The 26,086-nt window shown below is 40.7% G+C and overlaps 1 protein-coding gene across 1 annotated transcript; it reads right to left on the bottom strand.

Annotated features, from left to right (window-relative positions):
* Positions 1–3,005: 3,005 nt before the first annotated feature.
* Positions 3,006–25,272, bottom strand: F7 (coagulation factor VII). The gene is made up of 8 exons (XM_044286419.1): positions 25,140–25,272; positions 18,746–18,909; positions 11,588–11,612; positions 11,387–11,500; positions 10,546–10,683; positions 10,274–10,374; positions 6,408–6,525; positions 3,006–4,387 (listed from the first exon to the last, which is right to left on the bottom strand). The coding sequence occupies exons 1-8, from the start codon at positions 25,210–25,212 to the stop codon at positions 3,828–3,830; spliced, it is 1,293 nt and encodes a 430-aa protein (XP_044142354.1). The 5' UTR covers positions 25,213–25,272; the 3' UTR covers positions 3,006–3,827.
* Between the last annotated feature and the right edge of the window lie 814 nt (positions 25,273–26,086).

Genomic DNA, 26,086 nt, shown 5'->3' with positions numbered 1-26,086 from the left:
CAAAGTAGGACCCAGTGCGCAGAAGCCAGGGTGCTATCTTCTCTCTCTTATCTCTTCTTCCTTTTTGACCAATGAAACAATGTTTTAGCCTCAGTGAGGACTGCCCTCTTCTGAAAATGTATATACACTTACCCCATGTAATTAAAGTTAGAGATTGCTTTGACCAACTTCTGTGTCAGTGTCTAGTCTCTCAGCCACGCGTGGATATTAACCCCTCGGTGGGGGTACATTGATCTGGAACACCAGAGTGTATCTAAAATGCCCTAATTTAGGGTGGTTTTAACACTTCTTTAATGACTTAAAAATCTCTGCATAATCCATTGCCTGACCTAATAGTGTGTCGTCTGGTATTCATGGAACATTCTTTTGTCTTCATGGTATTGCTTTGCCAGGAAATTGACTTATGAATAATTAGTCTTCCCAGATATATTTTGGAAGACATATTTATACTTCATTCCATTCAAAATTACAATGGAGCGATTATTATGTTTTAGGCACTTTGTTTGTGGAAAAGGGCATTCATTTCATAAAGTAAGCCAACCACTAGGTGTAAAGTTAGACAATCATTTTTAATTCCTAGCAAGATGCACTAAATATATCATACACCATGAGCTGCCGTGATGAATTTGGAACATCTTTAAACTGCCCGTGTTTATGCTGTCTAAACATTAGATACAATTGGTAAATCATTCCCCCAAAAAGTGGCATCCTCTATCACATATCGTATTACATATTCTGCCCTAGTATCATTGCTTATAGTGAATAATACAGTGCCACATGAAGGTCCCATATGGCTGAGCTTGGTGTAACCACAAGGAGGTAACATGGACAAATAGGGTCCAGGACAGCTATTTTGTTTGCATAGATCCATAATGAATTCCACTGTGCTTAAAGGTGTACTGTATTTCCATATCCATAGGATATGCCATAAATTTCCAATTTTTGGGAGAGAGTGGTTGGGGGACCTGTATCGATCAGATATTAATGGCACATCCTGAGAATATGCCATTAGATAGGAATAACCATTTAATGTTGCTACAGTAAACAAAAAAAAAAAAAGTGAATATTCTCAGGGGTGCCCCCAGCCTTTTTGCTGCCTGAGGCGAAAACTGAACCGCCCCCTGCCTTTCAATGCCATATTCTCAACCTAACCCCTTCCCTACTGTTAAAGACATACTTGGAAGACATTACATACAGCGCTACAAAGCATACAGGGTAATACAGCGCCACATACCAGTAATGTCTCCTCTGATGTAGATGTTCTCTTTCCTTACCCTCTCCATTCAGAGCAGACTGCCATGATTATTTCTTTCAGCCACCGCTTGTCTGCAGAGTTTGGCACACAGCCATCTTAGTTTCCTACTTTTCCATCCCCCTCCCCACCTTCTGAACACCCTATCCTGCCACACCTAATACTGTGCCCGCTGTGCTCCCTAATACTAACCTGCAGAAACAGTCCCCTGAAAATACTAGTACCACGCAGATAGTGCACCCTTCAATAATTATTGCCATATGGTGCCATAAAAATAACTGTGCCCAACAAATACTGCCCCTGACACTTATAGTATCATAAACAGTGTTGTTCCTAAGCTGAAACTGTTCCAGGGTGCCCCCAACTGTAGCAGTCCTCACAAAAGTCCCACCAATATTCATAATTCTCTTCCAAAGTGCACTATGTGGTAATAGTGCCCCCAACAGTAATAATGCCCCTCATTTTGCCTCAGAAGTAATAATGCCCCCATAGTGCCCGTACTAGTAACCATGTTCCTCATAGTCCCCCAGTAGAAATATATTGTGGTCAAGGGCTAGACAGTTTTCTCTAACTCACTCCTGCTTCTAAAATATGTAGATGCTATGGGGAAGAGTTTTCTTAAAAAACAAACAAACACATGAGCCATTTAATAACCAAAATAAATGTGCACATTTTCAGCCATTTGCAGTACATATCAAGTCCTGCACTCCAGAATTCTGGCTTCAAAAAAACTTCAAAAATAGGTTATATTTAACTTTTCTTTCTTTTTGCAAAATTTTAGCCATTTTATATTTTTACACCACTCACTCCAGTTGTAAAAAGTGGGTAGGAAAGTGAGTCTGTCCAGTTGATTCAAGCTAGATATATGAACTGTGACTTTTTTTTTAAAAGTTGCAAAAACTGTCTCAATCTTACTTCAGTAAAGGGGTGATATAGAAAGTGGAGTAACATCTCAAGACAGAAGTATTAGACAGTATTAGAAATTAGGGTCCATTTACACGTTCGCAAATGGGTCCGCATCCGTTCCGCAATATCAGGAATGGGTGCGGACCCATTCATTCTCAATAGGGCAGGAATGGATGCGGAGAGCACACTATGTGCTCTCCGCATCAGCAGTTCCGGAGCGCGGCCCCGAACTTCCGGGCCGTGGCGCCGCAGAAAAATAGAACATGTCCTATTCTTGTCCGCAATTGCAGCCAAGAATAGGCAGTTCTATGGGGGTGCCGGCCGGGTGTATTGTGGATCCGCAATACACCACGGACGTGTGAATGGACCCTTAGGCTACTTTCACATCAGCAGTTTCCTTTCCGGTATTGAGAGCCCTCATAGGATCTCAAGACTGGAGGAAAACACTTCAGTTTTGTCCCCATTCATTAACTGACCAGAACGGAATGCGACAGAATGCATTCCGTTCCATTTAGTTGTATTGCCATGCTGGACACAAAAGCGCTGCAAGCAGTGTTTGCGTGCGTCATGGGATACTGATCAAGACAGACACAAAAGAAAACGGATTCAGCACCCATTGACTTACAATGGTTTTAGAGACAGGTCCATCTTGGTCATTTAGAGATAATACAGCCTGATCCATTCAGAACTGATGCAGCCAGTTGTATTATCATGACGGAAGCTTTTTTGCTGATCCCTGCCAGATCCAGCAAAAACACTGATGTGAAAGTGGTCTTAAAGATGCATCAAATCTATCAAACATCATGAGCCATTTAATACATTTGTCCCAGATTATGGCAACACAGACTCCAGCAAAACTGACTTTAATAATCCCCCATGATAACGCTCCATTATATTTGTATATATTGAAAATAAGCAGAAATAAAAAAAAATGTATTTGAAATAGTTGTGTATGGTAATACACTGTATACAGAATGACACTTTCAACCTTTGTAGGACATTTAGGTTAGTGACCCTATATAAACTGCAGGCTTTTGAAAACTTGTATAATTAAGTATAAATCTGCACATGGCTAGAAATACAAAACGTACATGTTCTCACCTTTTAAATTACCTACAGCTCCTGCCCTGGTAGATCTTTGGCCCCATGATGGTCTTAGTTTACTGGGCTTCAGGAATGTCGTTCTTGACAGTTGACCATGGCAGCCAATTACTTACCATAGATAGACATCCCTAATATGGTCATTTGAGGAGTAGGACCCATCATTGCTGTGGTCAAGCAAGCAAAGACCAGCATGGGACAATAGAATAGTTGGTGAAGGAGCTGGGGTGTAGGGTTCTAAAGGGATGTATGTGTTTTTTTCATTATGATCATGTACCGCTTATACTGGGTGCTTCCTAAACATCTGCAAAACCCCTTTAATCAACTATTTAAATGAGTGTCTTCAATAGGATAGGATTTTTCTACATACTGTACTACAAAATATTGAGTAAGTCAGAATCAGAAAGGGATACGTTTCATTTGGAATCTCTCTGCAGTGCAGCCTCAGGCTCCGGGCCTGTCACATCCAGCCACCATACAGTACGTTATCTCACTATAGAAGTAAGATAATAATGTACACTAAATAGCTTTTTATTCTGTTTTGTCAAGTCTCCTTTGATGTGCATTATTAATTGGAATCTTGCTTCATGTTCTCCATCATCCAATCTCTATATTTAGATACTCTTGTATACACACCGTATGATTCTTTTTTGGCACAACCCAAGCCCCAGCTGACAATACCAGTGAGGTAATAGGTTTCTTTATATCTTGTGGCATAGGGACCACCACTGTCGCCCTTACAGGAATCCTTGCTGCCATCAGTGAAGCCTGCGCAAAACATATTGGCAGTGATATTCAACTTTGTCTTCTCTATACATTCTTGAGTCATCACTCGAGGCAGAACTACCCTCCTTAGTGTGTCAGGAGTAGCCCCACCTTCTAGAAGGCGACCCCAACCGCTGACAACGGAAAAAGAGCTTTGGTGCAGCAGTTGATTTATAGCAAACTGGTTGTCAGGCAGGCATAGGGGAACCACGTAGTCGGTGTAGTTTACTGTACTGTTCAGTCGGAGGAGAGCTATGTCATTATCATTGTTTGTTTTAATCCCAACATACTTTTCATGCATTATGATTTGAACAACTTTGCGCTCTTGTTCAGTTCCTTCATCTACACTGATCTTGTGATCACCTGTAAGGTTAAAAAACATTATCACCATCACGATCATCATCAGATTTACAGTCGGTAGGTTACAAATATTTATATACAAATGAATGTCCACCTTTGACAATCATGCCATTTTAAAGCCAACATTCTTTAATAACCTTAAAAGGGTTGTCTACAAATAAGAAAAAATAATCTGAAGCTGTCACAGGTGGATGTACATAAAGTTATCACTCCACGTCAAGTAAATAAAGACCAGTGGAGTGGTGGTTCTGGAGAGGAAGTGGATTTAAAACGTTTTTTTAAAGTGTACCTGATTTAAAAAAAAAAAAAGTTTGCATAATGCTTTATTGTAGAAACATAACGGAAAGGAATAGGTCATTTTTGGGCGTCCCTAATGTGTTCCTCAGCCATATAACTCCTTGTTTCTTCTGCATAACTAGATGCATTTCTCTCACAGGTGGTAGGAGTCTCCCTTCTATGGAATCTGCCAGCCCTCTAGAGCAGTGACCTCACTGCACTAAATTCCAACTATATTTGTTTTCTTCTAGGGAGTTTTTTCATCAAAAGCTATGTAGAGGAGTGGCTTCTCTCATGCTCAGAAGCTCAGCTAGCTCTGATACATCCCCATCTCCTGTGAGCCTTCTCTGTTACTAGAGATGGATCTAGCCTAACAGCAGTCAGTGGACTGTGAATTGGGTAAAAGTGAGACCCCTAGTGGTCCATGACTTTAAGGCCTTTTTTTCAGGTGGATGCAGGCAGATTTTGATTTAGAAATTTGCTAATTACACCCATCTGTATTAAATAAAATTAAGCCGTGTGAAAGTATAGTGGCTCTTCAACATATTTTAAATTCCCAGACAATACCTTGAACATATCTTATCAATGAGATTCTTGTTAAAGAGATTGTCATGAGTGCTTGAATACTACATTAATGCCATTCCAGCAGATGTGACCAATGAGGCCTGTAATAGGGCCAAGTCCAGTACCAAAAAGTGATGGAAATAGGGTCATCGTACGGGAAAGGTGAAAATGCAGACAGTGAGATTTTTTTTTTTCAATTGGACACAGATTCAGATGAATGGATTGGTTAGCTGCTAGGCTTGACAACCCCTTTAACTGATAAAATTAAATAATACAATTGTATGCAATACAATCCTAAGTTCCTTCTAGCTGTGGTTGTAGGAATCCAAATTGTATAGTTTAATGATGCAGATAATTCGGTGCTCTGTATCAAACACTGTGGACACGTTCTTCTAAACTACATATGTAGAGTCATCCAGTATTTCAGAGCAAGATGCATTAAAAAGTTATAGATAGATTCAACATTATCATCCATGCACTTTGAACTTATTACTGTACTAGGATCAAGACGAGATCGAAGCATGAATCCATAACTCCTTGCTATTTTAATATTACTATGGTGTTGATGCAGACATGAAATGGGGAAGATTAATCCATACTTCCCAAAAGTTCTATTTTAGCAGGACCATCCCACAAATTGGTTCACCAAAATGTGGAGCAGATTTACATAAACAGCAGAGTTTCTTGGTGTTGTTGTTTTTTTTTTTTTCATTTTTGCTCTTTTTTTTTTTTTAACAGAATGAGGCAAGGCTTAAAATTATTTGGGATTCAACTCTTGGGGGGTATGCTTTCCTTCATTGTTTCTTTGGATACCTTGACACTAAAATTATTGTTTCTTAGAGTGACTTATTTATTGTGAATGTCATTTTGACAAGGAAACTACACATCTCCATCCATTGTGTAGTAGTCGGAGCTGACACTGCCCCCATTGAAGTGAATAGTAGCAGTGCTGCAGTAACTGGCACTGTCCACTACACAGTGGATGGAGCTGAAGTTCTGGCAGCAGAGCTACTGCAGAGCAGATGATCGGAGGAGATGCTGGCTGTCGTATCACCACTGATCAGATATTGATGGCCTATCCTGAAGATCATATGACATCCGTTTAAAAGTACCAGAAAACCCCTATTAAGTCCTATACATTAGACATTTGCTTCAGCTTTATATGTGCTATTCTTCTACTTACCGAGTATGACTATCAGTTTGTTTACTAGAGCAGGTTTTACACAGTGAGCGGCGGTGACTACCCAGTTTGGTGCAATTAATGATCCACCACAGATTGTTCTGCCTAAGACCAATCTAGCCTGCAAGTATATTTAAACAAAATAGCAATTAGTTTTGAATTACTCACATTAGCATTAGTCACATATTAATTATCTGTTTACTAATTATGAATACAATTTTTTAAACATTTTTGAGCCTTAACAATAGCTAGAGGGCTCTTCACTCGTGGGGTCTGCCTCTCAGTGTGTGAAGCACTGATGTATTTAGTGGAGATACTTTTGCATATTTGTTCAATTGACCGTCGCCTTCTATGCTTTCCATTACCCGCTATAGGGTAATCAAGTAGATAGGGGTACTCGTTTTCCTGAAGTTTGGTTCACTTCAGCCTGGTTTTTCAAAAGTGCAGCAAAAATGATGAAGGAAACCATGGAAAAAATGCACTGCAGCCACGGCAACATGTGAATCCAGCCTTATAGGAAGCCAAATAGTAGGAAGTCTTTAGGGAAATTCTCCATGATAAAATGTTTTAACGGGTCAGATGTTGAATTACAGGGTAGCCATCTCAGTTTTCTTCCTTTGAGGAGAGCTATTTTGCATAGAAGCTCAAATTTTCCCCTGCAATCATGATGTCTAATGTGATTAATAATAGAATATCAGGCACAATCCAGGAATACAATTTCCTCCAGGCCGTGTTCTGCAGATAATGTAAGGATACAGCCTGCAAGTCATATGTGCTCTTCCCTGCAGTAGGCTGAAGTTTTCACATCACCTATGACATGTATGCTGCTGCACAGGGCACAGTGTGCCGCACCTCTTGTGCCTTAGACCTAAATCGGTGGCTCTCCATCCCCTGCTCACAATTTTAAAATGATAACTTTAGCTTCTTGTAGTTGTAAGCTGGTCATGCCTTGGGAATGTATCTGGTCATGCCTTGGGAATGTATCTGGTCATGCCTTGGGAATGTATCTGGTCATGCCTTGGGAATGTATCTGGTCATGCCTTGGGAATGTATCTGGTCATGCCTTGGGAATGTATCTGGTCATGCCTTGGGAATGTATCTGGTCATGCCTTGGGAATGTATCTGGTCATGCCTTGGGAATGTATCTGGTCATGCCTTGGGAATGTATCTGGTCATGCCTTGGGAATGTATCTGGTCATGCCTTGGGAATGTATCTGGTCATGCCTTGGGAATGTATCTGGTCATGCCTTGGGAATGTATCATGGGAAATGTTACAGGCAGTAGAAAGCGATTTCTTGAATTAAAGAGACTTTAAAACTAGATAGTGACACATATACTCTTTTCTAATCCTTATTTATTTTGTGATTGTAGATTTTTCTTTTTTCTGAACATGATTATGGCATGTGGAGATGTACTTTATAGGAGCCACATCGATCATCAAGCACAATAGACAAGGGGTGTTCATTGACTTCTATGTGAGAGTGTTCTAGACATGCTCTGTGACCTGTGCAGAAGTCATTGCTCCTGTTGTGAATGCTGTGATCTTGTTTTATAATTGTAATCTTGCCTGTGATCATAATAAGAGGGCTACTGATATGGGAGGACTCAGAGTGGATTTACAGTGCCTTGAAAAAGTATTCATACCCCTTGAACTTTTCCACATTTTTCACATTACAGCCACAAACTTCAATATATTTTATGGGGGTTTTATGTGATAGACCAACACAAAGTAGCAAGTATATGTGCAGTGATAAGAAAATGATACATGGTTTTCAAAATTTTTAATAAATAAAAATCAGTGGTGTGTATTTGTATTCAGCCACCCTGAGTCAAGACTTTGTAGGACCACCTTTCACTGCAATTACAGCTGGAAGTCTTTTGGGGTATTTCTCTATGAGCTTTGCACATCTAGAGGATGCTCAGTCAGATAGGCTAGAGAGTGTCTGTGAACAGCAAATTTTCAAGTCTTGACACAGATTCTCAATGAGATTTAGGTCTAGACTTTGACAGGGCCATTCTAATATGCTTTGATCTAAACCATTCCATTGTAGCTCTGGCTGTATGTTTAGGGTCCTGCTGGAAGGTGAACCTCCACCCCAGTCTCAAGTCTTTTGCAGTCTCTATCAGGTTTTCCTCCAGGATTGCCCTGTATTTAGCTCCAACCAACTTCCCTTCAACTCTGACCAAATTCCCTGTCCCTGCTGAAGAAAAGCATCCCCACAGGATGATGGTAAGTTTTCTGCCACACGTAGCGTTTTGCATTTAGGCCAAAAAGTTCAACTTTGGATAAATCACAAAAGAAATGCACCAAACGGATATGCCACTGACTATACTGGCTAGTCATAAATGCAGATATTAAAAGCTGAGACTTTTGCCAATATATTCCTGTCAGGAAGATATCGGAGCCCAACATGCACCACGTCACGGTTCTCAGCATGGCAAGGGGTCCTACCACTAAGCTACCTAAGTTCAACTTTGGTCTCATCTGACAAGAGCACCTTCTATCACATATTTGCTGTGTCCCCTACATGGCTTGTGGCAAACTGCAAACGGGACTTCTTATGGCTTGCTTTAAAAAAAAAAGGCTTTCTTTTTGTCAGTCTTCCATAAAAGCCAAATTTGCGTAGTACACAACTAAAAGTTGTCCTGTAGACAGATTCTCCTTGCCTGGGCTGTCAGTTTATGTGAACGACCATGTCTTGGTAGGCTTGCAGTTGTGCCTTACTACTTCCATTTTCTGATGATGGATTGAACAGTGCTCTGTGAGATGTTCAGAGCTTGGGATATTGTTTACACTTCTCCACATCTTTATCCCTGACTTGTCTGGTGTGCTCCTTGGTTTTCATGAGGCTGTTTGATCACTAATGTCCTTGAACAATTAAAATGTTCGAAGGTCAGTGGAATATGTATATTTGTTCTCACTGCATAGGAAGGTTTGGGTGGGGGAGGGGATGGTAGGTGTTTTGTACTTGTTGTTTGGAACTGTATATGTACGGTATACTCTTATACATTGATTTTGATGTGTTCTTAAAAATCTTTAATAAAAAATGGTCTGATTAAAAAAAAAAAAATGTTCTCTAACAAACCTCACAGAACGGCTGTAGTTATACTGAGAATAAATTGCACACTCTATTTACTAATTAGGTAACTTCTGAAGGCAATTGGTTGCACTAGATTTTATTTACGTGTATTAGAGTACAGGGGGGCTGAATACAAATGCACACCACACTTTTTTTTTTATAATTTTTTTTCCGTATTATTTTCTTTCCACATTACACATACTTGCTACTTGCTACTTTATGTTGTTCTATCACATAAAATCCCAATAAAGTACATTTAAAGGGGTTTTACCATCACATTCAATGGGGGCATATCGCTAGGATATGCCCCCATTGTCTTATAAGGACCCGCATCTACAACGAGAAATTAATAGGAGCAGGGGCCTTGCGTGCATGGTGCGCTCCCATTCACTTGTATGGAAGCAGCGGGGAGCAGCGCTTGGGGGTGGACGAACCCCGGGAAACCCGGGGTCCTCCAGCCACAGCTCTCCCCACTATGTTCTCCTTGTAGGTGCAGGTCCCAGAGGTGGGACCAGCACCTATCAGACAATGGGGGAATAGCCTAGCAATATGACCCCATTGTTTGTGAGTGTAACGTGAAAAAATTTGAAAAAGTTCAAGGGATATGAATACTTTTTCAAGACACTGTAGATGGTTTGATGGAGCAGACAATTATTGAGAAAGGACCATTTCTTCCCAATAACTGCCTGCCCGTCACTGTAGTGCGGGCTAAGCTAAGAAGCTGAGGGTATGATTTGATGTATCAGCTGGACTATTAATACACTCAAATAACATTCACGTTAATAATACCTGCCAGGGACACTCTCCTTTTGGACACTCTTCACCTCCAACGATTCGACCTTTTGTTTTTTTCTTTCTCAAAACTGGTATCTGTCCACATGGATATTCCACTGTTAAGCAAGCATTGGAAACAGTGAAATACAAAAGAGAATGCACACAGACACAACTACTTGAATCGCATTAGAATTTTCTCAGTGGTTTTATATATTTGCCAGTCCATAAGCAATTCATCTCCCCCACTGAAATGAATGATTTTCCATTAGGCATCTTATTCTACTGACCTGTAGGGATGCATGATGTACCATCTTCTGCTAGAGCATACCCCTCCATACATGAGCAGTTTCGTATTGTGGCTGTATCATGACATAATTGCTCACACTCTCCATTCTCATATTCACACTTCAGTGTGTCATTTCTATCTGTAGAAAAGAACAAAATGTTCTCAATATTCCAACTACACAATGTACTATCCCGAGAGATGACAAAAGATGTGTTTATGGTAGAGTCCAGGGAGCAAGCTGTCCACTGAATGATTGTTTGTCCAACAGTTGGCTCATGTCTACAGCCAGATATATCCCTTCTAAACTCACATGCTTGCAGACTAGATGTTTGGTCTCCTCAAAATCAGCTGGACATTACCCTCTGCCCAAAAACTAACTTTATACAGCAGGATCTCAACAAGGGGTGGACCCACGTGGCCAGAGGTTCTGCAAAGGTGTCAACCACTGCTCTGAGAACCACTGTGATGAGACCAGTTCCTTCTACTTCATGACTCCATTTTCAGGAACATGGGACCAACAATCAAAAAAATACTATGCAATGAGAAAAAAAGAATTGGGGTCCCTCTCTAGATAATAGTTTAAGCAGCACGAGGCAGGCTATGAGCCTCCATCAGGGGTTTCATCTTTTGACAAGAATATTGTAGCATTCAGCAATATTCTTGCCACGAAAATGATGGAAATCTCAACAGAACCACAATGGGCTCCATTATAAGTGAATAAGGACCGTTGGACTGTTTTTATGTGCCATACGACAGGCACTGTGTTATGGCTTCTATTATTCATACAAGCCATAATTGTAATGTGAACAGAGTCTTATTTATCCTTTGGAAAAAAAACTTACTTGTTTCACAGTTTCTGCCCTCGTATCCCTCAGGACACAGACACATATATGACTGATACTCATCATAGCAGGTTCCACCATTATTACAAGGATTGGAAAGGCATTGGTTCACATCTGTGAAGAGGTAAGACTCGATGTATAATATATATATAAGCATATAACCATAGAGATGATAGATGTTGAATTAACTTTACAACATACCTGTGTATATCCTCCAAAATTCTTTCTACAGAGAAAAAAAAATATGATTTCTCATTAGCCCTTGTTTTATACACATATTTTATATATATATATATATATATATATATATATATATATATATATATATACAGTACAGACCAAAAGTACAGATTCAAAGAGTTTTCTTTATTTTCATGACTATGGAAATTGTAGATTCACACTGAAGGCATCACAACTATGAATTAACACATGTGGAATTATATACTTATCCAAAAAGTATGAAACAACTGAAAATATGTCATATTCTAGGTTCTTCAAAGTAGCCACCTTTTGCTTGGTTACTGCTTTTCACACTCTTGGCATTCTCTTGATGAGCTTCAAGAGGTTGTCACCTGAAATGGTTTTCACTTCACAGGTGTGCCCTGTCAGGTTTAATAAATGGGATTTTTTTGCCTTATAAATGGGGTTGGGACCATCAGTTGCGTTGTGGAGAAGTCAGGTGGATACACAGCTGATAGTCCTACTGAATAGACTGTTAGAATTTGTATTATGGCAAGAAAAAAGCAGCTAAGTAAAGCAAAATGAGTGGCCATCATTACTTTAAGAAATGAAGGTCAGTCAGTCCGAAAAATTGGGAAAACTTTGAAAGTGTCCCCAAGTGCAGTCACAAAAACCATCAAGCGCTACAAAGAAACTGGCTCACATGCGGACCGCCCCAGGAAAGGAAGACCAAGAGTCACCTCTGCTGCGGAGGATAAGTTCATCCGAGTCACCAGCCGCAGAAATCGCAGGTTAACAGCAGCTCAGATTAGAGACCAGGTCAATGCCACACAGAGTTCTAGCAGCAGACACATCTCTAGAACAACTGTTAAGAGGAGACTGTGTGAATCAGGCCTTCATAGTAGAATATCTGCTAGGAAACCACTGCTAAGGACAGGCAACAAGCAGAAGAGACTTGTTTGGGCTAAAGAACACAAGGAATGGACATTATACCAAAGGAAATCTGTGCTTTGGTCTGATGAGTCCAAATTTGAGATCTTTGGTTCCAACCACCGTGTCTTTGTGCGACGCAGAAAAGGTGAACGGGTGGACTCTACATGCCTGGTTCCCACCGTGAAGCATGGAGGAGGAGGTGTGATGGTGCTTTGCTGTTGACACTGTTGGGGTTTATTCAAAATTAAAGGCATACTGAACCAGCATGGCTACCACAGCATCTTGCTATTCCATCGGGTTTTTGTTTAGTTGGACCATCATTTAATTTTCAACAGGACAATGACCCCAAACACACCTCTAGGCTGTGTAAGGGCAATTTGACCATGAAGGAGAGTGATGGGGTGCTGCACCAGATGAACTGGCCTCCACATTCACCGGACCGGAACCCAATCGAGATGGCTTGGGGTGAGCTGGACCGCAGAGTGAAGGCAAAAGGGCCAACAAGTGCTAAGCATCTCAGGGAACTCCTTCAAGACTGTTGGAAGACCATTTCAGGTGACTACCTCTTGACGCTCATCAAGAGAATGCCAAGAGTGTGCAAAGCAGTAATGAAAGCAAAAGGTGGCTACTTTGAAGAACCTAGAATATGACATATTTTCAGTTGTTTCACACCTTTTTGTTATGTATATAATTCCACATGTGTTAATTCATAGTTTTGATGCCTTCAGTGTGAATCTACAATTTTCATAGTCATGAAAATGAAGAAAACTCTTTGAATGAGAAGGTGTGTCCAAACTTTTGGTCTGTACTGTATATATATATATATATATATATATATATATATATATATATATATATATAGTCATAAGTAATATATACTGTAGTTATATATCAATTAAAATTTCACTCATTATATACTTTCTACCTAAAGGACAAATCACATGTTTACATGTTGATACACCTTATACATGGCTGTCCAGGATGGTTATGGGTTAATATTATACCCCTGAAGGTCTAGAGTTTTAACAGTATGCAGTATATATTTGTTGTTATATTATTTTGGGTGGTAAAAAGTGGCCTCAGGGGTGATATTTTGGGGAATAAGCATGCTTAACCCTTTAAGGACATTTTTTCCCTATTTTCTGTAAATTTTGGATTTTCTATAAATATATTGGCTCAAATTTACTACTACCATTTTTCACCTTAAGGACCAACAGGTATGGCTATACTAAGCAACAGCATGCTTAAACCTTTAAGGACATTTTTCACCTTAAGGACCAGGCCATGACTATGGAAACCTGTGTCACTTTATGTGGTAATAACTTTAGAACACATTTACTTATACATGCCATTCTGAAACAGTTTTCTCGTGACACATAGGTTAAAGGTTTAAGCATGCTGTTGCTTAGTATAGCCATACCTGTTGGTCCTTAAGGTGAAAAATGGTAGTAGTAAATTTGAGCCAATATATTTATAGAAAATCCAAAATTTACAGAAAATAGGGAAAATTCATAATTTTCTAAATTTAATTTCTCTTCTTTTAAGGCAGATAGTGATACCTCATAAAATATTTACTTAACATTCCCCATATGTCTACTCTATGTTGGCATCATTTTGTAAATTTCATTTTATTTTAGGATGTTAAAATTTCCAAAACCCACTTTTTTAAGGACCAGTTCAGTTATGAAGTCATAAATGGCCCCAATTTAGAAACTTCAAGTTATTATTCAAAACTTATTTTACAAACTTTGTTAACCCTTTAGGTGTTCCACAAGAATTAAAGGAAAATGGAGATAAAATTTCTAAATTTCCCTTTTTTTTTGCAGATTTCGCATTTTAATCCATTTTTCCTCTAACACATGAAGCGTTAACAGTCAAATAAAACTCAAAATCTATTACCCTTATTCTGCAGTTTACAGAAACACCCCACATGTGGCCGTAAACTGCTGTAAGGGCACACGGCAGGGCACAAAAGGAAAGGCGTGCCCCTGATGCATCCTTCAGTAGAAACAATAAAAAAGTAACCCCATTTTGGAAACTATGGGATTAGGTGACAGTTTTGTTGATACTATTTAAGGGTACATATGATTTTGGATCGCTTTATATTACACTTTTGTGAGGCAAGGTTCTGGCACGGTTTTTGTTTTTTCATAATGTTCACCTAACAGGTTAGATCACGTGATATCTTTATAGAGCAGGTTGTTCTGGACGTGACAATATCCAAAAACATTTTTGCTTTGTTCAGTTTTACATAATAAAGCATTTTTGAAAAAAAAAACAAAACATGTTTTTGTGTATCCATTTTCTGAAAGACATATTTTTTCTATTTTTCTGCCAATCATGTAGTGTAGGGATTTTGTTTTTTGCAGGAAGAGTTGAAATTTTTTGGGGGTATCAATTTTGGGTACAAGATTTTTGATCATTCAATATTACACTTTATGGGGCAAGTAGACCAAAAAATTTGTTGTTTTGGCATGGATTTCATTTTCTTTTACAGCATTCACCTTAGGGGGTAGATCATGTGATATTTTTATAGAGCAGGTCGTTACGGATGCAGCGATACCTAATATGTCTATTTTTGTTTATTTATTCTGGTTTTACACAATAAAAGCATTTGAGAAAAAAAAATATTTTGTGTCTCCATTTTCTGAAAGCCATATTATTTTTATTTTTTTAAGGCAATTGTTTTATGTAGGGGCTAATTTTTTGTAGGAAGAGATGACTGTTTTATTGGTACTATTTTGGGGTATATTTGTCTTTTTGATCGCATAATATTACACTTTCTCTGATGTAAGGTGACAAAAAATAGCTTTTTTGGCACAGATTTTATTTATTTTTATGGCATTTACCTTTTGGGGGTAGAGTGCGTGATATTTTTATAGAGCAGGGCGTTACGGACGTGGCGATACATAATATGTCTAATTTTTTATTTATTTTGGTTTTACACAATAAAAGCATTTTAGGAAAAAAAAAAATGTGTCTCCATATTCTGAAAGCCATATTTTTATTTATTTTTTGGGCAATTGTAGGAGCTAATTATTTGGGCAGGATTCGGTGATAGTTTGATTGGTACATAAGACATTTTTGATTGCTATACTTTCAATACCATTTTTTGGGAAGTGAGGTGGGCAAAATTTCAATCCGATCATAGTTTTTCTCTCTTTTTTATGGCATTCACCGTGATAGTAACATGATCCTTTTATAGATTAGGTCATTACGGATACTGTGATACCAAACATGTGCAGTGTTTTTTATTTTTTACATTTTTAATCAATTATAAATGTGCGGATATAGGAAGAAATTACTTTTCTTTTACTGTTTTCACTTTTTTTAAACACTTTCTTGACCCAGACCCACTTGGTTCTTGAAGATCCAGTGGGTCTGATGGCTCTTCAATACACTGCAGTACACTGTATAGTATACTGCAGTGTATTGTCATTCACAGTAAGCCTGATCAGGCTCCTGCCTTTAGCAGGAGCCTGATCAGGCTTAGATATACCATGGCAAGCCAGATGCCTGTAAAGGTGTCCGGTTGCCATGGTAATCATTGGGACACTGCCTCAGTTAACCCATCAAGCATTGGGCCGTTGCCACACCACAGCAGTGGCCCGATGGGAGAGGGAGGGAGCTCCCTCCCTCGGTTAACCCCTTCCATAAAGTGGTCCCTATGGACCGCAGCATGGAAGGGGTTAAATGGCCGACATTGGTGCAAAAAGCGATGTTTCAAGCAGAGTGTCAGCAGTATGTTACAGCTGACACCCTGCAAGCGCTAAGCCATCCTGAAAAAGATTGGGGGGGGGGGGAGGGAGTGGGATCAGCAATGCTGCTGCTGGCCATCCTGAAATGAGGGGATATTATATATACATATACATACAGTACAGACCAAAGGTTTGGACACACCTTCTCATTCAAAGAATTTTCTTTATTTTCATGACTATGAAAATCGTAGATTCACACTGAAGGCATCAAAACTATGAATTAACACATGTGGAATTATATACATAACAAAAAAGTGTGAAACAACTGAAAATATGTCATATTCTAGGTTCTTCAAAGTAGCCTCCTTTTGCTTTCATTACTGCTTTGCACACTCTTGGCATTCTCTTGATGAGCGTCAAGAGGTAGTCACCTGAAATGGTCTTCCAACAGTCTTGAAGGAGTTCCCAGAGATGCTTAGCACTTGTTGGCCCTTTTGCCTTCACTCTGCAGTCCAGCTCACCCCAAACCATCTTGATTGGGTTCAGGTCCGGTGACTGTGGAGGCCAGGTAAACTGGCACAGCACCCCTTCACTCTCCTTCATGGTCAAATAGCCCTTACACAGCCTAGAGGTGTGTTTGGGGTCATTGTCCTGTTGAAAAATAAAGGATGGTCCAACTAAACGCAAACCGGATGGAATAGCATGCCGCTGCAAGATGCTGTGGTAGCCATGCTGGTTCAGTATGCCTTCAATTTTGAATAAATCCCCAACAGTGTCACCAGCAAAGCACCCCCACACCATCACACCTTCTCCTCCATGCTTCACGGTGGGAACCAGGCATGTAGAGTCCATCCGTTCACCTTTTCTACGTCATACAAAGACACGGTGGTTGGAACCAAAGATCTCAAATTTGGACTCATCAGACCAAAGCACAGATTTCCACTGGTCTAATGTCCATTCCTTGTGTTCTTTAGCCCAAACAAGTCTCTTCTGCTTGTTGCCTGTCCTTAGCAGTGGTTTCCTAGCAGATATTCTACCATGAAGGCCTGATTCACACAGTCTCCTCTTAACAGTTGTTCTAGAGATGTGTCTGCTGCTAGAACTCTGTGTGGCATTGACCTGGTCTCTAATCTGAGCTGCTGTTAACCTGCGATTTCTGCGGCTGGTGACTCGGATGAACTTATCCTCCGCAGCAGAGGTGACTCTTGGTCTTCCTTTCCTGGGGCGGTCCGCATGTGAGCCAGTTTCTTTGTAGCTCTTTATGGTTTTTGTGACTGCACTTGGCGACACTTTCAAAGTTTTCCCAATTTTTCGGACTGACTGACCTTCATTTCTTAAAGTAATGATGGCCACTCGTTTTTCTTTACTTAGCTGCTTTTTTCTTGCCATAATACAAATTCTAACAGTCTATTCAGTAGGACTATCAGCTGTGTATCCACCTGACTTCTCCACAATGCAACTGATGGTCCCAACCCCATTTATAAGGCAAGAAATCCCACTTACTAAACTTGACAGGGCACACCTGTGAAGTGAAAACCATTTCAGGTGACTACCTCTTGAAGCTCATCAAGAGAATGCCAAGAGTGCGCAAAGCAGTAATCAAAGAAAAACGTGGCTACTTTGAAGAACCTAGAATATGACATATATTCAGTTTTTTCACACTTTTTTGTTATTTATATAATTCCACATGTGTTAATTCATAGTTTTGATGCCTTTTGATGCCTTCAGTGTGAATCTACAATTTTCAAAATCATGAAAATAAAGAAAACTCTTTAAATGAGAAGATCCAAACTTTTGGTCTGTACTGTACATTTAAGAAGGTTCAAACCCCCACAGTCAAAGACTGTGGGGATCAGAACCTTTCAGCTGGCATTAGGATCGTGTGATTGGCTAGTCTGTACAGACAAGCCAATCACAGCAATCACCGGCCCTGGACTGCCCTCATTGGCTGTGAGTAACAGCCAGGGTCTCAGCACTGTCACCATGTCTATAGACATGGTGACAGTGCCATGACAAGTGTACTCGTCATGGAGCACTAAGTAGCAGTGCTCGCTGAGGAGTACACACGTCATATAGCGCTAAGGGGTTAAAGGGCGCCTGTCATCAGATTTGTACCTATGAAACTGGTTGACCTGTTACATGTATGCTTGACAGCTGAAGGCATCTGTGTAGATCCCATGTTCATATGTGTTCATAATGATCCTCTAGGAGCAATGGGGGAGTTACTCCTACAGGCTCTGCCATCTCTGATTGACAGGTCCAGACAGTGTAAACATCATCACACCTGGTCCTGACTTCTAAAGTCAAAGTGGAGAGGGTGCGGCAGTTTTAGAAAGAGCTGCAATAGGGGCACATATGAACATGGGACCAACACAGATCCCTTCATCTGCCAAGTGCACATGTAACAGGTCAGCCACATGTAACAGGTCAGTAAGAGGGTTGATGTAGACACAGAAAGGCCCTATATACCCCTACATAAACTGCATCTAAAATGTCATGCTTGTTTTATTGATGGCTCACAGGATAAATATGGCAACCAGAATATTACCGTACGTCTGTCATCCTTAAAGATTTCCCTGGCTTCCTCATAAGAACATATTTCTTCATGGCACTCTCGTTCCAGAGATCCTGTTTTGAACTCCTCGAATATACTGTTAGCTCTCCTTGTGCGACTCCTCAGCACAGTATTGGCCTCTTTAGACTGTATGAAAACTAGAAAGGACAGTGTTAGACCCACCATTCATACTTATCTAAATTAGATAAAATTCTGTGAAATGTGTGGATTTCGACAGGAAAGACTGACAAGTGGATTTTAATATGCCAAATCCTCTGCTCTGATGCTGCCAAACGTGTCAGCAGAAGCATATTCCCCTCTCCTCACTGAAATAGGGTTACATGATTGGCTGTGTTTCAAATATGTCTGCTGGCGCCAGGAGAAAATACTATCAGCTATCTCAAATGTATGTTCACATAAGCAATATAGCAGGTTTATATGCACACATACAGTATAATGTACTGGATAATGAGACCGAGTTTTAGAAACTTTTATGTATATATCAATATTTTTCTTGCTTGTGATTAGCTGTAAACAGAATTACAAGTTGCATCCATAAATACACTACTCAAAAGTAGCCTCTGAGAGCCTAGGGCAGCAGGAAAGCACTTTTACACCCTCTTGTGGCAAGACCCAGTCTAATGAGATCACATCTGCAGTCATTTAGGCCCCTTTCACACGGGCTAGAATTCTGTGCGGGTGCAATACGTGAGGTGAGCGCATTGAATCCGGACCCATTCACTTCAATGGGGCTGTTCAGATGAGCGGTGCGCAGCGCAGGCCCCATAGAAATGAAAGGTTCTGGGTGAAAGTCGCAAGCATCCGCGAGCAAGTGCAGATGCGGTGCGATTTTCACGCATGCTTGCTAGGAGATGATGTCAGTAAATTGATAAAAGTCAATTTACTGTATTATTTTCCCTTTTTTCCCTTATAACATGATTATAAAGGAAAATAATAACATTCTTAATACAGAATGCTTACTAAAATGTCGAGCGTGATTATGTCATCAAAGGTCCTTTTGCAGGTACTGAAAGAAGAAAAAAGAAGAGGCCGGCTGCGCGAACAACAGGATGAGGTGAGTTAATTTGATTTATTTATTTTATCCCCTAAAGCCACATTTTAGTAAGTATTCTGTATTAAGAATGTTATTATTTTCCCTTATAACCATGTTATAGAACACCTAACCCAAACCCGAACTTCAGTGAAGAAGTCCGGGTTCGGGTCTGGGTACCACAGTCAGTTTTTCATCACGTACGTGCAAAACACATTGCACCCACGCGATAAAAATTGAACGTCGGAACGCAATCGCAGTCAAAACTGACTGCAATTGTGTACATACTCGCACGATTTTCCCTGATCGCAGACGCAACGCATACGGACCTAATCCGGGCACGCTCGTCTACAAGGGGCCTCAGAGTGTACTTAGGGTTATGAGTACTTTTTGGTACCACTCAGTGATTAATATGAATATCTCTGACACCACATTCTAAAGCTGACTATGCACCTAAGATAACTGTCGGCTGAGTGTTTGTTCAGCTGACAGTTTTCTGTCCCGATCATCCTGCGTGGCTGAGCATGCATGTGTTGTTAATGGAAAGGGGAGAAGGCTGCTGCCAGACACTTGTGGTGGGTGGATGATTTCCTTAAAGGAGTTGTCTAGGCTTTTTCTACAGTTTTTCTACAGTTCGACAACCAGGACCCCCGTCGACCAGCTGTATGAGGAGACGGCACACGCCATCTCCTGTCTCTCTTCCTGTCCGCTGCTGCTGGCCCATAGACATAAAGTGGCGAGCAGGAAGAGAGAATGGAGACGGCACGTGCACACTGCTGATTGGCTGGAGTGCCCAGTGTCAGACCCTCGCTGATCTGATATTGATGACCTATCCTGATGAAATCAATATTAAAAGCCGGGACAACCTCTTTAACAAAAGGATTGGGCATGTTGAAATCCAACATGCTCAACCCTTCACTCCCCCCGACATCAGCGGATTCTGTGCCAAAAATTCTGGTGTCCACCACCCATTGGGGCTCATTTATCATGGCCCTTTATGTCCGTTTTTGGTATAATACAGTCACACTTTTCCATTGAGCAAATTTGCACCTAAGTGGAGGAGCAATGTTTTTACACCATCCTTGCCACTGAGGAGTGGTGGGGGCCGGCCCCTGCAAATTCCCCAACATTTAAAGAGGGCCTTTCACTAGTTTAGAAACTAAAAACTAACTATATCAGTGGGCAGAGCGGCGCCCAGGGGTGCCCCTGCACTTACTAGTATGTCTGGGCACCGCTCCGTTCTCCCGGTATAGGCTCCGGTGTCTGCAGCTCCCTCTGTTGTACTGGACAGATTTTTTGTATTAGGCGTGTCCCTTGCTGCAGCGCTGGCCTATCGCAGCGCACAGCTCATAGCCTGGGACTCCGCCCAGTACAACAGAGGGAGCTGCAGACACCGGAGCCTATACCGGGCGAACGGAGCGGTGCCCAGACATACTAGTAAGTGCAGGGGGACCCCTGGGCGCCGCTCTGCCCACTGATATAGTTAGTTTTTCGCTTTTAAACTAGTCAAAGGTCCTCTTTAAACCTGTTTCCAGGAGTAAATGACAAATGAGATCTGCTCCAGTACAAACCGGATTCCCAAAAAGTTGGGACAATAAACAAATTGTGAATAAAAACGGAATGCAATGATGTGGAGATGGCAAATGTCAATATTTTATTTGTAATAGAACATAGATGACAGATCAAACGTTTAATCCGAGTAAATGTATCATTTTAAAGGAAAAATACGTTGATTCAAATTTTCACGGTGTCAACAAATCCCCAAAAAGTTGGGACAAGTAGCAATAAGAGGCTGGAAAAAGTAAATTTGAGCATAACGAAGAGCTGGAAGACCAATTACCACTAATTAGGTCAATTGGCAACATGATTGGGTATAAAAAGAGCTTCTCAGAGTGGCAGTGTCTCTCAGAAGCCAAGATGGGTAGAGGATCACCAATTCCCACAATGTTGCTCAGAAAGATAGTGGAGCAATATCAGAAAGGTGTTACCCAGCGAAAAATTGCAAAGATTTTGCATCTATCATCATCAACTGTGCATAACATCATCCGAAGATTCAGAGAATCTGGAACAATCTCTGTGCGTAAGGGTCAAGGCGGTAAAACCACACTGGATGCCCGTGATCTCCGGGCCCTTAAATGACACTGCACCACAAACAGGAATGCTACTGTAAAGGAAATCACAGAATGGGCTCAGGAATACTTCCAGAAACCATTGTCAGTGAACACAATCCACCGTGCCATCCGCCGTTGCCAGCTGAAACTCTACAGTGCAAAGAAGAAGCCATTTCTAAGCAAGATCCACAAGCTCAGGCGTTATCACTGGGCCAGGGATCATTTAAAATGGAGTCTGGCAAAATGGAAGACTGTTCTGTGGTCAGACGAGTCACGATTTGAAGTTCTTTTTGGAAATCTGGGAAGCCATGTCATCCGGACCAAAGAGGACAAGGACAACCCAAGTTGTTATCAACGCTCAGTTCAGAAGCCTGCATCTCTGATGGTATGGGGTTGCATGAGTGCGTGTGGCATGGGCAGCTTGCATGTCTGGAAAGGCACCATCAATGCAGAAAAATATATTCAGGTTCTAGAACAACATATGCTCCCCATCCAAACGTCATCTCTTTCAGGGAAGACCCTGCATTTTTCAACAAGATAATGCCAGACCACATTCTGCATCAATCACAACATCATGGCTGTGTAGGAGAAGGATCCGGGTACTGAAATGGCCAGTCTGCAGTCCAGATCTTTCACCTATAGAGAACATTTGGCGCATCATAAAGAGGAAGGTGCAACAAAGAAGGCCCAAGATGAGTGAACAGTTAGAGGCCTGTATTAGACAAGAATGGGAGAGCATTCCTATTTCTAAACTTGAGAAACTGGTCTCCTCGGTCCCCAGACGTCTGTTGAGTGTTATAAGAAGAAGGGGAGATGCCACACAGTGGTGAAAATGGCCATGTCCCAACTTTTTGGGGATTTGTTGACACCATGAAATTCTGATTCAACATATTTTTCCCTTAAAATTTTACATTTTCTCAGTTTAAACTTTTGTTCCGCGATTTATGTTCCATTCTGAAAAAAATATTAGAAGTTGGCACCTCCACATCATTGCATCCAGTTTTTATTCACGATTTGTATAGTGTCCCAACTTTTTAGGAATCCGGTTTGTAGATTTCAATCTAGGCACAGTCTGCCAGAGGATTCCCCTAATTTAAGACAGAGCCTCGGCCACCACATGAATTAAGTGCATCCTCCGGCAGCACAAGGGGTATCAAAGTTTGGCGTAAAACGCTGCTCTTTGATAAATGACCTCCATTGTTTTCAATGTAAGTTTTGGCTGCCATTATGCAGAGCTGGCGGTTTTAAGCTGCAACACCACTGGAAGCCACAATTGGTGTCCTTTCGTGGTTTAGCTCCATTCAGTGGGGCTAAATAGCAAGTGGGCCCACAGTATTCAAGGTGAACAAATCCTTAGCGGTTCAGAAAAGGTTTGGGGGTTCTAAAGAGTGCTGCTGCAGCCAATCACCAGACTCTTTGGTGCACTGCTGCGGCCAGTGATTGGCTGCAGCCCATACTAAAACTGGACAACCCCTTTAAGGGCAAACCCTGTATAGTCTTACCCTGCAGTTATATGTTGCTCCCATTCATCTGTCCTCTCTTCTTCTTTCTGTTGCATAATAAAAAAGGAGGAAAAGAAACAGAGCAACACTTGACTGCAGCATAAGACTAGACACATAGCTCTGCATAGGTGCTGTGTACACAAAAGAGAAGGATATTTGTATTTAATACTATTTGCAACTTAGCGCATCTTTTATTTTAGATGTATTGGAGCAATAAAACATGTAAAAATAACACACACGTCATTAAATTCAGCAACAATCAGGTATGACCCTGTGACGATGTTATATCATACATTGCGTCTTTAGCTAGTTATATTTGTACAGTATCAGCTCAGTTATACTTGTGTATATTACACATCTAATTTAATTAAAAAATAAGTAAAAAAAAAATGAAAATCAGAGATCAGATAGTATATGACAATCTCTAACAAAGCTAGACCTAGCCCTGTACCTCATATGTATACAGAGATCTGCCCATTCGTTGCTACAATTGTTCTTCTAGATTTATTTCAAGCTGGCAGCTTAGGGGACGTGTCCTTTCTGCTGCAGCTGGTGGCAGCTGAACAATGAAACGAAGCATGTACAGTATGTCACCCTCAGTTAGCTGCACAGAGAATTTAGAAAAAGGGCAAACAGCAGGTGGCGCTATACAGAGGGATTTCAGTGAATTACTCGTTGCCCATTCGTGGCTACAATTATTCTTCTAGATTTATTTCAAGCTGGCAGCTTAGGGGACGTGTCCTTTCTGCTGCAGCTGGTGTTAGTTGAACAATGAAACGGAGCATGTACAGTATGTCACCCTCAGTTAGCTGCACAGAGAATTTAGAAAAAGGGCAAACAGCAGGTGGCGCTATACAGAGGGCTTTCAGTGAATTACTCATTGCCCATTCGTGGCTACAATTGTTCTAGATTTATTTCAAGCTGGCAGTTTAGGGGACGTGTCCTTTCTGCTGCAGCTGGTGGCAGTTGAACAATGAAACGGAGCATGTACAGTATGTCACCCTCTGTTAGCTGGACAGAGAATTTAGAAAAAGGGCAAACAGCAGGTGGCGCTATACAGAGGGATTTCAGTGAATTACTCAGTCAGTGGCTATTCTAAATTTTTAATTGCATCCAATTACAACATTATTCAGATCAGGTGCTGGTTTAAAAAATATAGAATATTTTTTTGTGAGACAACTTCTTTAAAGGTGTAATTAAATACACAGACCACTGTTCATTTAGAGAAATATGTTACATATGAATAAAAATAGACAAGCTGGGGCTGGAGCACACACTTGTTCCCCTTAATCTCATACCTACCATAGACAAAACATATGTGACGTGTGTGTTATTTTGCCCTATAGTTGAGGTGAAGGAAACACCTCAACTACGATTTTCAATGCAAGTATATGAAACAACCCTTTACCATACAGGTTAATTTCTTTCAATGTGTGTCGATGGCAGACGTACAAATCTGTATAGACATGCAGTTGCATCTGGTAGGGGAATGTTGGAAAGGTCCAGCTTAACATATTGCCCTACAGAATGTACCCTGGCTTCATTTTCACCGGTGTAAGATGAGGATTATGTGGACTATGACCATACAATGTGAGTAGAAGCAAACACTGGTACCGTATGTAGATGTCGTGAATTAAAGCAGTATGTTACTCGACTCTTTAATAGATCAAGTGAAAAGTGTAATATAAATTATACTAACAGTAATATCGCTTTTTATGACTTACCAGCAAAGGTTAGGAGAGGCATAAACATTACAAAAACCCAGAAACATCTCATTTTCTTTTCTTCTAACCCCATGGTGGGGACACTTTCCTATTCCGAGACTATCTGTATTCAAGGGAACACGGCTGGTCCAAGGTTCATTGTTTAAATATTTGGGTATGGGGGAGGGGACGAGGCTTGAAAGGTTTGTAGAGACAACCATGACAAATCAGTGCTGGAGAGTGCCGGTTAAACAACAGTTTTTGGATTGAAGTGTAAACTTTTCTCAATGATACTTTACAATTAGAACTGATCAAAGTAAAAAGGGCAAACTACAATAACTGGCCAAGCATTCTGTATGGATGATTTGTGGATGGCTTAGCACTTTGTGTTTGCTGTTTTTGTTTCCATACTTAATGATCCAATGCATGTTTAAGTGCTAATTTTTTAGTGTTCTTCTCTCGTTCTATAATGTTCCATAATGATGACCATGTGGCCCATTGGTCGTGATCGGATGCTAATACCCAGATGGTCCCATGGTAGTATAATATGTTGATACTAGATAAACTGAACTTCTATCGCATAGGCTTATACCTTATTAAAAATGTATATTTCCCCAATAGTGATCTGTGGCAAGTGCTTCCCCATGCTCATGCTGTAGTAGAGTTCATCAAGAAATTCAGACATGATAGGTACAATAAATGAGTAGACTTCCAGTAAATATGAAGATTACCTTTTAAAATGGTCACTGGTTCAGGTGATAAATGACAATACCAGTTATGGGGAAAGTGAATCTGTATCACTGGGCAGCTTCACCATCACAGTTCCAGTAGATCTCTGGAGTGATGGGATGGACTTGAAGGGGTAAACTGGTTAAAGTGGTAGTCCCATGGAATGTGTCAGCCAGTGGTGACCAGGGATATGGAAACAGCTATGCAGTTTCCATAGCTCCTGAGTTACAAAAACAGCA

This window comes from Bufo gargarizans, chromosome 3, assembly GCF_014858855.1.
Source record: "Bufo gargarizans isolate SCDJY-AF-19 chromosome 3, ASM1485885v1, whole genome shotgun sequence".
Classification (NCBI taxonomy): domain Eukaryota; kingdom Metazoa; phylum Chordata; class Amphibia; order Anura; family Bufonidae; genus Bufo; species Bufo gargarizans.
Note: the sequence above shows the minus strand (reverse complement) of the source record. Positions and strands in the feature narration are given on the sequence as shown.

Excerpts from the sequence above, each read along its gene's own strand:
- F7 (XM_044286419.1), bottom strand. The coding sequence starts at position 25,212 with ATGGGGTTAGAAGAAAAGAAAATGAGATGTTTCTGGGTTTTTGTAATG. Across the intron at positions 11,501-11,587 it reads ATTTTGGAGGATATACACAG|ATGTGAACCAATGCCTTTCC; the intron begins GTATGTTGTAAA and ends ACCTCTTCACAG. Across the intron at positions 10,684-11,386 it reads GGGCAGAAACTGTGAAACAA|ATAGAAATGACACACTGAAG; the intron begins GTAAGTTTTTTT and ends TCTTTTCTACAG.